This window comes from Oryzias latipes, chromosome 20, assembly GCF_002234675.1.
Source record: "Oryzias latipes chromosome 20, ASM223467v1".
NCBI lineage: Eukaryota > Metazoa > Chordata > Actinopteri > Beloniformes > Adrianichthyidae > Oryzias > Oryzias latipes.
Genome location: NC_019878.2, coordinates 19,961,777 through 19,977,126, shown reverse-complemented (window position 1 = coordinate 19,977,126; position 15,350 = coordinate 19,961,777). Strand labels below are relative to the sequence as shown.

General features: G+C 40.4%; 1 protein-coding gene across 1 annotated transcript in view; it reads right to left on the bottom strand.

Moving 5' to 3' along the window:
- plxdc2 (plexin domain containing 2) overlaps positions 1 to 11,994 on the bottom strand; it is an 89,278-nt gene extending 77,284 nt beyond the window's left edge. The window contains exon 1 of the mRNA XM_011488999.3: positions 11,563 to 11,994. Within this exon, the coding sequence (XP_011487301.1) occupies positions 11,563 to 11,647 (85 nt within the window). The 5' untranslated portion in view covers positions 11,648 to 11,994. The remainder of the gene's footprint in view (positions 1 to 11,562) is intronic.
- Positions 11,995 to 15,350: the final 3,356 nt, after the last annotated feature.

Sequence of the window (15,350 nt, the reverse complement as noted above, 5' to 3'; positions counted from 1 at the left end):
TTCTACGGCCACCTCAAGGGACATCAGGAAAAATGAAACCTACCATTGTCTGCAATAGATTGTAAGGCTCCAGCTCTTCCTTAATGAAGCTGACATAACAAGTAAACTTTTAGATCAGGCTTTTGTCTAGATCACCAGGAATGAAAATATCCACAATGAATGAGCTCAGAAATACCAAGAAACTGCAGTACATCCTGCAGCTGACAGCTGCTGATGGCTCACCGTAAAGAGGCTTCATAATTCAGCAGCGGCATGATCATGCACGCTGGGAAAGCCAATATGTACGCTGACCTTTCAACAGACCATTTTACTAATCAAATTCAGACCTAACTGGTCAGTTTAACATTTTAAACATTTTGTGGTGGGAAAAAAAAAAATACTTCACACGGCTTTATGCTAGTTAACACAACAGGAATAATCAGAGAAATCACCTAAAATCTATTTGTTACCTTAATTTCCTCTTTCATAAGTTTCATTTTATTCTTTTATTTTTTTGACTGTTTGTTCTCTACAGACATTCTCTCTATGTTTAATAACTTATTAATTCCAAAAATCTTGGGAAGTTCTGCAAGCATTCAGCTTTCCTGTCACCCCAGCAGCAGTCACAGCTCATGCATATTATTTTTGCATTTATAGAAAAGGCATTGATATATTAATCATATCACAAACATCCGTCATGTCTTTGCAATGAGGAAATGATGGATCACTGGCGGACTGAGTTAGACATGCAGGCCTTCAAAACAGGCCAGCATGTCTGCCAGACTTAAGCTAAAAAAAATAAAAAAGGACCTAAAATAACTCATTTAAATTCATAATGTGGGCCACTCATTTACAATTTTTACTCTTTGATGGAGGCTGGATTTTTGATGCAAACATCAATGGCTGGCAGCCATCTGCAGAGGGGTCATTGCATGTTTGACCTCCATTCTAATTTTGCTGAGAGGCAAGTCTCTCATCATTTCAAACATTCATTTTCAGCCGCTTATCTGAAAATGAGTTGCGGAGGCAGCAGTCTAAACAGAAATGCCAAGACCTCCCTCCACCCAGAAACTTCCTCCAGTTCTCCCAGGGGAGCCCTAAGACACTCTCAGGCTGGCCAAATGCCATAATCCCCTTAGTCCATCCTAAGTCCTCTTCGAGGCCTCCTGCTAGTGGGACATGCCTGGAATACCTAAGGAGGCGCATAGGAGGATCCACAAAACCACCTCCACTGACTTATCTCGGTGTGGAGGAGCAGTCCTGTCACCCTCAAGGTGACAGAACTCCTGACCAGATCTCTAAGGAAGCATCCACGAACCCCACAGAGGAAACTGATTGTTGGTGCCATGATTTTATCCTTCTGGTCCTGGTCCCATCGCTCATAACTATAGGTGAGGGTAGAAACTTAGACTAACCTGTAAACTGAAAGCTTTGCTGTCATGGCCTCCAACTTGGAGGTACTACTTCTCATTTCAGTCACTTCACACTTGACTGCAAACCGATCCAGTTCACACTGAAGATTCTGGTATGTAAACATGAAAAATGTAATCCTGCAGACTCCCTCGCTATATATACAAATTCTGTCCAGAAAATTATGATCAGATGTGATGACAAAGGGCATCCCTGCTGGAGTCCAACAAATTGTCTGATACCTGTTAGCTGCCATGAAGGTCCCACAGTCCTCCGTAGGACTTCTTCAGTTGAAAGTAGTCCTTACTTCCAGCTCCCACCACTGGCTTTGGAGATTCCAAAAAGCCTATGTGGACATTTTGTTCATAACTTCTAAAATCAGTGTTGATAATGAAGGTGGTAGAGAAACATGGCACACTTGGATGGAAATCTCTCTCAGTACATAGTTGTGGATGTTGAAAAGCTGATTGTTGGCTGATGATGGCAGAAGTTATGGTGGTGCTGGGTGTGGATAAGTGATTATTTGAAAGTTACGGTTCTCAATTTGATCATTCACCTCCTGCCTATAGGGTGTTTACAGTGCTTTATTTTAAATTATTTTCCTTTTGTTTTTAACTGAAAAACAAGATTATGTTTTTATGATCTTCTTTATTGTGTTTTTCTGTATGCAGCACAGTAAATGGATTTATAATTTTCTTGTTTATTGTTCCTCCCTCTTAGAGCTTTCATACTTTTATGACCATGGTGTTAACTCATTTCCTGGCTTCATGTCCAGCTCAGCGATTTCAAAGAACCACTTTAAATATGCTGCAATGGGATGAATTACACTTGATCTGCTCCTGCTAATTTACCTGCCATGCAATTTGTCAAGTCTGGGTCACTTGAAACAAAACAGAACAAAAGCCTGTGAACAGAAGGCAGCTTTTAATTTATGATGCCACTAAGGCTCCTCTTCCTCCATAATAAAAGCTGCACATCATCTTCTAATGTTACAAAACACCTTAACAGTTCTGGTAAAAGTAGCCCAAATCAAAGCAGCATCCATGCTAAATTTTACTGAATGAACAAACAGTGCACAGAAATGAGGAAGAATGATCTGTGAGCCCAAAGGAAAGACATTTTAAAGAGCTGTCCTCCCCCGTATTCCTACCTAAACATTCTTATCAGTAAGAAAAGAAAAAAAGAGAAAGAAATGCTAGAAAATAATCACAGTTTGGACATTTAGACTTAGAATGAGAAACCTCAGATTTGTATCTCCTGTGGTCATTATAAAGATTTATAAGCCTCTTGGTTCTGCTGCCTTTTCATCACACCAGAAAGCTTGCTCCATCTAAAAAAAAATTGGGATTTTTAAAGATCATCTGAAAGTAAAATATTCAAAAGTTCACAATCTATAAATAAAAATATGACCTATAGTCACTTCTTCCCTTCCAAATCATTTCAAACTCACTATCCCAGGACCTCCTTGACTCTTTCATATATATCCAGTGACTCTTTCATATTTACAGTGTAACCCTTGTGCTATCCTAGGCACTTTAACATTGGGAGTTGGGTCATCTAGACCCACTAGACAGTACGCTGAACCTTTTTTCTTCAATGATTTGTGATCTTCACTGGTGTCCATGGATTACATGAAATCTTTCCACCTTTGTCCACCTTTGTCATGGTAGGGAAAACACGTCAATGTAAGGGTGGGGTCATCTAAGATAGCACAAGGGATACTGAAAAAAAAAGAAGAATAAATCATCTAATTTTGTGCAGGCTGAGTTGGAATTCTCCAACAGTATCATTAATATGAATAAAAGAGTGTGCCTCTTAAAAAAAAAAGCAAGAATTTGGTTTACTTTGCACCTGCTTGGGCCATGGCTGCCAATTTGGTTCTCACTTCTCTAAAACAACCAACCAAGAAGGCTCTTGTTTGCAGTTTCATAATGACCTCAGCGTGAAGTCAGGAGGACAGCTGGATGAAGCTTTTCCAGGAAAATAATTACTGCAGCCTCGGTGGATGCCTGTCCGTACATTCTTTGCAGGCATGACTTCTACAAAAATGGCAACTTTGTGGATGAGTTAATAGAGTTTATTTAAAAAACTGAATTTACAAAGGGATTTTGAACAGTTGCTGCACTTTCATTAAAGATACATAAACATAAATTTAAAAATGTATTAAAAAATGAGTCATTTATCAAAGTAAAGGAGGCCTAACTTAGATTTTTTCTGTCTATGGTGCCAGGGGCAAACGGTAAAACACTTTGATGCTATCATCAGTAGGTCAGCCTTCTCATAAAAACACTGGTGGTTTTGAACCTTTTCGCCTCACCTCAAAATGCTGTGGCCTGTCAAAGGTTTGTGGTCTGAGGAGCTGCATGAAAAGCACTTGCTCTAGGGTGTACTTGTCCTTTGTCAGAACCACTTTGGTGTGGAAAGTGAGACTGGATTTGAGACACATGAACACAAAGCAACAAAGGTAGCAATGTTGGACCCACAGACAGGAAAAACACTTCAGGGATTTGCTGGCATAGTTCATAAGTCTGCTAGGCCATGTTTGTTTATGTACAAAATTGGGAGGCATCCGCTGTAAAATGAGATTCAGTTGTAAAGTATTGTAATCTACAAATGTAAGTAATAAACAGTCAAACAGTTTTATCAAACATGAGCACTTAAACGTCTCACGATTACCCGATAATTTTATGACTTACACTCTCTGGCCTCTTTTTTTAGGTACATCTTACTAGTACCGGGTTGGACTCCATTTTGCCTTCAGAACTGCCTTAATCCTTGGTGGCATAGATTCAACAAGGTACTGAAAACATTCCTCAGAGAGTTTGGTCCATTTTGACATGACATTATCCTGCAGTTGCTGCAGATTTTTCAATCTCCCGTTCCGCCACATCCCAAAGGTTCTCTACTGGGTTGAGATTTAGTGACTGTGGGGGCCATTTGAGTCCACTGAACTCATGTTTAAGAAACCAGTCTGAGATGATTCCAGCTTTAATGACATGGCGCCATTTACTGCTGGAAGTAGCCATTAGAAGATGGTACACTGTGGTCATAAAGGGATGGACATGGTCAGCAACAATACTCAGGTAGGCTGTAGCATTGTAACAGTGCTCTATTAGTACAAAGGAGCCCAAAGTGTGCCAAGAAAATGTCCTCCACAGCATTACACAACCAGACTGAACTGTTGATACAGACAGGATGGATCCACACTTTCATGTTTTTGACACCAAATTTTGACCCTACCGTCTGAATGTTGCAGCAGAAATGAAGACTCATCAGACCAGGCAAAGTTTTTTCAATCTTCTGTTGACCAATATTGGTGAGCCTGTGTGAGTTGCAGCCTCAGTTTCCTGTTCTTAGCTGACAAAAGTGGCACCTGGTGTGTTCTTCTACTTCTGTAGCCCATCTGCTTCAAGGACATGTTGTGCGTTCAGAGATGTTCTTCTGCAGACCTCGGTTGTAACCAGTTGTTCTTTGAGTTACTATTGCCTTTCTATCAGCTGGAACCAGTCTGGCCATTCTCCTCTGACCTCTGTCATTTTCGTTTTCAGACCATTCTCTGTAAACCCTAGTGATGGGTGTGGGTGAAAATCCCAGTAGATCAGCAGTTCCTGAAATACTCAGATCAGCCTGTCTGGCTCCAAAAACCATGCTACGTTCAAGGTCACTTCGACCTCCTTTCTTCTTCATTATGATGCTCGGTTTGAACTGCAGCAGAGTGTCCTGACCATGTCTTCATCCCTACAAGCACTGATTCGCTACCATGTGATTGGCTGATTAGAGATTTTTGTTAATGAGAAGTTGGACAGGTGCACCTAATAAAGTGGCCAATGAGTGTAGATTTAAATTGTACAAATAACCAGCTGATTTCAAAAAGTTGCTCTATAAGCATGGTATCATTGTGCAGTTTCATTCTCTTGGCAGATTGGTTATGAAAGTGTTATTTTTTTATAAGTAAACTGGTGGTCAGATCATAGCCTTTCAAATGAAACACTTGTTTCAAGACAAATTTGAAATTTTGGCCCTGACACCAAAACAATATGACTCATGAAAGACTTGGAAAATGGCAACCTTAAAACTCCTGTAAAAAACTAGAATCTGGCTGAGCCAATTTCCAGTTGGGACTAAAATAAGTGTTTGTATCTTCTTCCTGAAAGCCAACAGTGGGAAGCCTGCATGGGGAGTCAGGGAGGCAAACACATGTAGACAGGCATGTAGCTGTACGCCATCAACCCCGATGAACCTTAGCTTTTGTTGGGTAAAGCCAAACCACTGCTCCTGCTGTGCTCAGGATGTGAAGCATAATGCAGGCAGTGTGACGGGTCTCTCTGCTAGGAAATCACATTATCTTCTTTCAACATGTTGAGACACAATAAACTGCTGAACTTTCCTGCCCCATGGTAGTTATGCATGTCAACAGTCTTCCCGCATAAGGAAAGTTTCTTCTTTTTTCTAAAGCAAATCTTTATAGGCCTTTTAGAACAAACCACATAGACATTACTGATTTGTTTAAATTCAAGAGTTCAAGGTTTTGAAACGACGTGTGCTCTTTAATCTGATCTTGTCCATACAAACATTTTCTGTTGCATACGTTGTAAACTGATCCTGTTTTTTCCTTTTTTCTTTCTCTTTTGAGGACGTACAGTTTGAAAAGACTTTCTGCTTTTGTTTGGCCGGATCACTTCTAATAAAACTCACCGAACATAGGCAGGTAGAGACCGTGTTTGTTTATATTTGGTTTGCAGTTCATGAACAATATTAAAATGAATTAGATTAATATGGGGTGGCAGGGCCAAACTGATATTTGTTCCAATAATTATTTTCTGTTGAGTAGTACGAGAAAATGTAAGCCTAGGAAAAATCAACTGCATCCACTGCTGCCTAGTATAAAATGTATTTAGGAATGAAATGATGTCCTCCACAGCCAAAAACATACTTCTTATGTGCCCTGATGTATCTAAGATGTTGTTGTATAACTCATACTGAGCAATTTATAATTTTACTGGGTGATTGCAAAGACAAACAAGTCTTCTGTCTGCTTCACCACTCCCTCACCTGTGGCCTACTTGGCTTATTGCAGTCCAAGTATTTTACTACATCCAAATCAAACTTGTTTTTTATAACTGGTTAAACTGGTTTCCACCGTTAAACTGCTCATCTATGCTTCACTTGAAACCTTTTTTAATAGTTTTAATCACCAGGGACCCAAAACAGAAATTCCACTGTCGGCTAACAAGCAGTCAACCGTTTTCTATGTAATGACTACAGCTTTGCTGTGGGACCTTGATGCTGTCATCTTAACATACCAGACACCTACTGGTGTGTGTCAGGCCCATATTGTATGCAACACTATTTAGCTTTTCTAAGCGTCAGTGTCTTTAATTGAGTGAGATTCAGCATAAACATCAAATTGGCTAAACCAGAGAAATAAATTCAACTGGAAGGAGAGTGAAGGAAACAGCATGTGAGAAGGATTATCGCTGGACAGATTAACTTCAAAGAGAAGTGCATCCTGAAATGAACTTCACTGAACCTGCAACTTGTTGCCGCTGAACCTAACTGTTAAAATAAGAAATGTATCCCAGGATAAACCTAAAAGGAAAATATTGTGGAAATGCATATTTTGCATTCAATTGTATGGATTGCCTGTCAGAGCAACTGTTGTGTTGTGCTTTCTGTTGTGTTGACAAACCCACTAGACTATTCTAATAGTTTAGTGGTATGAAAAAGTGTCTATACATGTGAATAAAATCAATTTTTTTGAAATGATTGACACAGAATGACCAATTTAGAATTGTCAGAGCAAGCTGGATCTGGCCTTGCGCACCAATGTGTCGAAGCATGACACTGAACCCCACCTTGCCTCTGGTGGAAGGTTGATGCCAGTGTTCGGCAGCAGAGCTGCCATGCTCAAGATAACTTTGTATAAAACCATCTTACAGTCCACAAGTCATCAGTCTCATTTAGACCAGAGATTTTCTCTGCAGTGAATATCTTTCATTTTTTGCCACTGAAGTGACGAACACACCATCTCTAGACATGTCTAAGTTACTTTGGAACCCATGGCCTATCCTGTCTGCCAGTTTGTTGCCCCTCTATTTAATGGAGGCTGTCAGGGATACACTTTTTTTGGCCACCTAGCGTGAAGGTGTTGCCTGGGACTCTACACTTATACTTGTCTATTCTACGGAGGTCACCAAAGACATTCCTCTTCTCCTTCTATGTCGAAGTGTCCTTGGGCAAAACACTGAACCTCACCTTGCCTCTGGTGGAAGGTTGACGCCAGTATTCAGCAGCGGAGCCGCCATCAGTGTGTGAATGGGTTAACGGGACTGTGATTGTAAAGCGCTTTGGGCCTACGAGGAACGTGGAAAAGCGCTATACAAGCCATTTTCCATCTGACCTTTGTATACATATTACCTCTAACTGTCATAAAAGCATGAACTGAGGATCAACCATCTGTTCTGATGCTCCTTTACTCAGCATACAGAGGAGGAGCCATTGACCCAGCTCTGGTCTACAAATCGTTAGTTATGAATAAAAAATACTTGTGGCTCTATCTTGAAGCCCAGAAGACAACATCCTTGTTTCTGTAAACATCCTACATCTTGTGCCTCTGACCTTTTCAAAACCTCTAGACAGATTTTGGACATAAACTTGACGTTCTGGTAGAATGGAACAAATCTTCCCAGACAAGAAGATGCCAGTGAGATTACTGAGAGATGGGAGACATGACAACCCAGGCAGGACACAGTAATCGTGGAAGAGGAGATATGAAGCCAGATGAAGGACAATGAGAACGCATAACAGGCTTCATTAAGCAGTTGCCTCTTTGCTCTTTGTCCCTGAGCCCCTTGAACTCGGTGTGGTGCTTCGGCCTCCTCAAGAATTTTCTGAGCTCCTTCCTGGACTAAAAGGGGCGGGTATCTGGGCTGTGAGGGCCGAGCGTGACTAATGCAGGAACCCGGTGATGCCGCAGCATGCTGGTTAAGGGGGGGGGTCAGTCAGGAGCGATGTGACATAGCATGCTGCTGACACACACAGGGCAGGACAAAAACTCCAGCCACCGCCTTTGCTGCCCCTCCCTATCTGTCACCCCACCGATTCCACCCCCACCTGCTATTCACAGCAGCTCTTTTCAGCAGGTCATTCACAGGGCCAATAAAGAAGCTAACTTACTCTGTTCTCTCTGAAATGTGCACTGTCAGAAAGAGAGCTGGAATGGTGGGGGTGGACTTCCAAGATATCTTACGATCTCCATGATAAAGGGAGCTGAGCTGCAACCACCATTTTGTGTCTGAGAGCAACTTTTAACGCCAAGCATTTCCAAAGAAATCAACAGAAGGAAAAACGGGGTTGAGATTCACTTCCAGATGTGGCACAAACGTCAAAACCGAAATAGTCCTAAAAAGGCTTTTTTATTGTTAACTGTAATAAAAAAAAAAAAAAAATGAAAAACAAACTTGTAAACTTATAAAAAAATATTTTCAAATATATAAAATTCGTAAGCTTGAACTATTTCTACAGTTTAATGTATTTAATTACCCCTTAGCGCATCAGGAATTAACCTGATGCTAAAGCAAACTAAGTTAAAGTTGTTTCAGACATTAATCAGAACCAGGACATTCTTTTGTGGAGAAAAGGTTCAGAGTGGAAGAGGACAAACAGAGCTGCACTTAATCCTTTAAGATGGGTGCGGCTGTGATCCTTGAATAACAAATTCCGATAAACTGACTTTCTCTCTTTCGCAATATTTTTTATTGTGTAGCCTCTAATATTTAAAAAAAGCTTGTGTTTCATTAAATTTTTCTACATCCTAAATATGTGTAACTAATTAACTACTTTTTATTTGGTGATAATAAATATATTTTTATGTGTGATTTACATGTTATGTGTAGAAGTTGGGTTTCTTTTCTGCATTTTAAACAATATTAAAGACCCACTCTGATCATCTCTTGATCTGTTTTAAAAGCGTTCCCAGTGGTCTTTTCTTTTATGCTGTTTTTAGGAAAAATCAAAAAAACCTGTGTCGTCTTGTAGGACATAGTTTCTGCAGAGCAGCGGGAGTTCTTTAGAAATTTGCCTCTGAGTTGTGGGCGGAACTGTTGTCGCGGAGTAAGCCCACCCCTACTTCCCAATACCCATTTGTTTACACGGCCTCCTGTTAACTTGCAACCCCTCACACCTAACAATACCGGTGCAACAAAAATGATGAGCAATATTGGAGCTATGCAGACATTTTGAGCCAGATGCTAGCTCAGATGCGGAAAACAAAGACATACATGGATGTAGTCGTCCACAAGTGGATGCATCAGAATGGAGCCTGTGGCTTGCTGTAGTAGCTTCCAGACCTACAAGTTTTTTCCAATGAGATTCACAATGATTTGAAAAATTGAAATACTCAAAAATTCAATTTTAAACTTAGTTTTCCCTTATATTCGTCATCCATCATTGGAAAAGTACCATGAGAACATGTTAAAACATCCAAAACACAATCTTCATTGAAATGGAATGGAATTTTGTTTATAATTCCTTGTTCCATGTGGTTGGGAAATCAGTGTTCACCTAAACTGTGGGAAAGAGAATCTCTTTAATTAACTCCTCCTTGAGTTCATGCAGGTAATCTACTGCAAACAGACTCAGAGATCATGAGCACTTCTCTGAGCCAGTTGCCTGCTGCACACACTCTGTAGAGGTTAAGTATGTGTTTGTATGACTGCAGAGGCAGCTCTTGGCACTGTGATTGATGAGTTACAGCGAGCTGGAGACATCCAGAGTGAGCATGCTCCAACCTCTGTCCTCCTCCTCGAGCCTTCGGACAGCCTCAACTCCCAGCATCCATGACACAAAGAAACTCCAAACACAACCACAGTCTTAACACATTAACAGCCTTCAGCCAGTCTTTTAAAAAGAGACCACAGCCTTACATGAGCTCTCTCATGCACATGTTCTCCAGACTCTTTTTCCACTCAAATTATCAAAAAAAAAAATAAATAAATCTGAGTGCCACTGCTCAGTCTGGAGAGCAACAGAGCCACAAAATGAAAGCTTGAATAGTCTACTCTCAGGATGTTGTTTAATTTCACCCAGATGTTCTCCACAACTCAATTCAAGAATGGAAAATGATTCTGCACATCCCAGATTCCACTAGATTTGCTCTGACACCATAAGATACGACTATCTCTGTTTTTTCTGTCTAAGAATGATGCCTTGTGTGTCCCCAGTGGAGTCCCCTGACAGAAAGTCTCCCTCTATTATTACAGCGGACTGCTGCTTTCAGCAGCAGCAGTTTAGGTCAGTATGACGAGGAGAATCCTCAGCAATAAATCTAAAAATACTGTCCTACATACACACACCTTAACTCCAGCTCAAACAAGAGAGGTGGTTTGGGAAATGATGACACTGAGGAGATTCTCTTTTTAAAACTAAACTCATGCATGGAAGTCACAGGATGCACCTGCCTGAATGCAAATGTGTTCAAGTGTTCAGTGATGGTTGCTGGCATGACATTCCTGTACAAGTGTGTGGAGTTCATTTATAGTCCCCATCCGCACAGGAGCATTTCTCCAACTGCTACCTGATACTTGAGGAAAAATTCAGTGCCTGAAAACAAAAGAACAGAAAAACAACAGCTCCTCTGTGTCAGCAGAGCGCATGTACCAATACTATCAGAGCGTGATGGACAAAAGAGATGATAGATAAGAGGAATCTTGCGCTTTCACTTTCCTTAAATTATTTTTTTAAAAGAGAAAAGCAGCTGAAAGTACCCGAAGCTCTTCCCCCCCCAAAAAGCAGAACATGTTTTTTTTTAGTCTGCAAGCAGCTTTTCTATCTCATAAGGTGGAAAATATTAAAAACAAACCAGCAGTGGTTCTACTTTTTGCCTTATTGCACGCTGTACAGTAATTATATCAGTCTGGATACAATGGAAAAGGTAGGGAAGGCTAAATATTTGATTTAAAAAATCAGATTAGTTTGTAATTACAACAATTTTAAACACTTTTTCCTGTCTTAGTCTTGTTTGTCTCCTGCACACAGGATAAAGGATTTTTGTTGCAACTTAAATAAAAGTTATTCTTATTTGCGTGAAGGAATAGAGCATGTTTATTTTTCCCGTTTCTGCAAAGTAGTAGAAGAGAATATTTTTTGCAAATATGTATGTTTTGATATGCCTACCGTTGTCATCCACTTGCATAGTCCCAAAACACTGCAAAACTAAAACAACTCCAATCAGCAGGTTGAGCGTCTTTTCAGCAGCCATATCCAAGTTCTGCAGATGTCTCCTCACTTATCCCGCTGTAATTCTCCTTCAGCCACCGCGCTCCTCCCGGAGAGGACTCCGTTTGCTCGCCTGCTGCTGCTGTCGCTTCTAAAATGCAGACCTGCCTTCTGAGCTGCTGATTTCGCTTCCGCGCTGTGCGCTCCCGGACGCAGACGCGTACTCCGCCTCCAAGATGACTCAATTAGAAAAAGACAAAGAGAGAATTCGCTGCGTAAAGACGCATCCCAGCTTCACGTTAGGGTCTCATCCTGCTGGTCCGAGGTGCTGCGCGCAATGTGAGGGAGAAGTGAAACGCGCTGTCTCTCAGAATAAAGTGCGCTCCCCACCGGCATCAGCTCCTCACAGCCAATGATAGTAATGCTCAGTGTGCACAACAATTTGAACAGCCACATAATGTGAGAGATTAGAACTAATCGATTTAGGATGCGTTATCTGTATTTTATTCTTGCAGATTGGTTAATGTTTAGTCAAAACTCCAGAATTTGCTTCATTTATTAAACTTTTTTTATTTAAAGATTCTTGTTTTCCGAAATCCAGTCATTTCTGAATAAGAGCGCCCTCCTCAGGGAAGATCTAAGGTCACTGAGAAAAGTTCCCTTTTTATTTATTTTTTGCAATCCCCAAAACACGTTCAAGAGTACAACATTTTGTATGAATTTTCCTTGGTTCAGGATGCAGATGTACTTTGAAAACATTTTTTTATGCAGGCAACAAACCATTCCGACCTGCAGCTGCAGAAGTCTCTGAATTTATAATGACTGATGGGGGATAAACCGACACAGAATAATGCATCATTCAATTTTCGTTCAATGCAATATTTTGGAATGAAAAAATGATTGCATTCAGTGAAAATTAATGTAGAAGCCAAAATCTTCTTTAAAGCTACAGGTTTTTGCTGCACATGTAGCCCAAATACTTCACACTGCCAAGTCGACCACAAAATTTGCCTGAATAAAGATTTACTTATCTTTTGTTCTCCAAGAGCCGTCAGGACAATCATCATGTTCCTTATGTGGTTTAAGTATTGCTAAAGACGGGAAATTTGGGATCTCTCATGTGGGGCAGAATCTTTGTTCTGTTTCTTTACTCGGGACGACCTGCCACATTATTTTTCTCTTGTTGCTCCTTAGTTGGCCTGTGTATCCAGGCAGGATAACTTGAACCATATGCTTGTTCCAATTAGGTTTGCGCTCATTACTATGTGGCTTCAGGGGCTGCATAACAGCCATGGAAAGACAAAGCTGTTTTGTAATATTTCTGGCAGGTATTTGGCTTTAAAAACTTGTAAGTAAAGTCTTGCTGCCTTGAATAAACTTTTTATGGCAAAAAGGTACCGGTAATACATTTATATAAAATAAAGGTAAAAACACATTTAAAAAATGCCTTACTATTTAATCATAATGAAAAAATTAACTAGTGACAGTGAGAAGCTTTATTGAGGACAAAACAGAAAACAATCACAAAATACCACATTCAAAAAAAGAGAATAGGGAATAAAGAAAGTTAATAAATGTCTTCATTGTCACTTATTTTTGCAGAGATATTCCGATTTGATCTTGTCTGCAAAGCAAACATGAAGTTTCTCACTCCCTCAGAATGACTTGGCATATTGCTTTGGTCGTGCATTTCCTCATAAAAAGCTGTTACTGCTGAATTATGCCCACGCTGTTATGGGATAAATCTCCAACCCGGGCAGTGTAACCCTTGTGCTATCCTAGGCACTTTACCATTGGGAGTTGGGTCATTTGGACCCCACTAGACAGTGCGCTGAACCTTTTTTCTTCAATGATTTGTGATCTTCACTGGTGTCCATGGATTACATGAAGTCCTCTTCACCTTTATCCACTTTTGTCATGGTAGGGATAACACGTCAACGTAAGGGTGGGGTCATAGGATAGCACAAGGGATAACCATCACATCTGTAGAGAGAGAGCGGCGCTCTCATGCACACCAGCGAGCAGGAGTGCAGATCTTCCTGTTTGATGATAGACGTCCCGGAGCACCCCGCTGCAACATTTCACTGAGCCTTTTTCTATGCTCTTGCCGTGTGACATCATGCATTCAGTTACAGGTGCTGTGAACCTTAGCTTGGATGCTGACCACACAGCCTCCCTGAAGTGAATTCAAAGAACATCAAATTGTGTGAGACATCGTAACCAAACATAATTCCAGCAACATCAAGGTCTTCAGTATGGCATTGGTGAGTGGAACTTTCCTAATGCCCAAAGTTGTGTCACTGTGGCATTTATAGTGCAGAGTCACCTAATAAATACAGAACAAAGAGACCGTCTGGCAGTTGGGCACTGAAAAACTGAGGAGAAAAGGGTGCACTCTGTCTTGGTTTTTCCATTAAAGCTTTGCTCATTATCCCACCTTGAAACAGCTTTAATGAGACCTCAAAAGCTTGTTTGTTCTACTGCTTTTGAATCTGAATTATAGAAAGGGCTGAACAGCCTAGCCCCTGGCATAAACAAACTGTAAAAAAAAAGCAGCTTTCAGGTTTATTTAGGAAGAATTAATCATAGTATGTTTTCTTTCATGTCATGTTCATACACACTTGTTTGCATGTTCTCCTTGTGGAGCACCAACAGACATCGTGGAGTGACCTGCACCTCCATCTTTGGCTTTGTGCATTCTTATGTCAGCCACAATCGAGTCATTTGTAATTTCTCAAATTAAAGCGAAAAAAAAAAAACTGTTTAAAAAAAATTACAGGTTATGCACAAAAATGTTTGTATCTCATGCAGTTACAACTGCAGACACACAGCCATCCAGACGCCACATGGGGGATGGCACGTGGGACGGCAGCATAGGGGTGGCTGGATTGGATGTTTTGCAAAATGTGATGATGCATTGACTTTATTGTGCTTTTTACTGCAGCTTAATCAACCACCTGAAGGTAAAATACAGCCAAGCATGAAGCCAGTCAATATTTAAATTAAATAAGGAAAGGTAGTGTCTTGGGTCCCACTGAACCATCCCTATTAACAGTCATGTGTATTATCGCACATAGATTTAACAGCAGGAGTGGATTTAAAAACTCATAACTATGAGAGTTTTCAGGATGTTCAGGCTACAAGGGTAATTTTTTTATTCTGACATTTTGACAGAACAAGTGTATTTTTCCAGAATCGGTAAACAAACAAAGCAGTGACCTTTTAGATGGATTCTGCTAGGTGATTAGCAAAACTGCCACAATACCTCTAGAGGAGAAACAGCTGACTAACGTTGCCTCACCAACTGCACAAAGGCTGCTCCATTCAACTGCTCAAATGACGAACCTTCCAGAGTTTTTCTTGAACAAAAAACACGCAGCTGCATATTTTTTCCATCAGGGGGGGATCATAGGAGAGCGTGAAAGCTGGACAGGGCAAATGGAAGGCGGCTTTGTTTATGTTTAGATGGTGGAACAACTGATAAAATAATTGCTCTACGGTAAAAGAACAGGTGTTATGAATTCAAAATGTTGTGTTTTTTTTCACATATAGTTACTCTTGTATTCCTCAGGTCACTTTAGTTGTTTTTAATCATGTAATTCATAAAACTTTGAGTCAACTTTGTCAAAATGAGTAAATAAAGGAAAGATTACTCCTGTTTGGCTCAAAACGGCAATATGCGGTGTTAGATTAAAAGAGAAAACAAATGGAGGGATCTACTTCAGTGCAGGAAAAAGACAAATGTG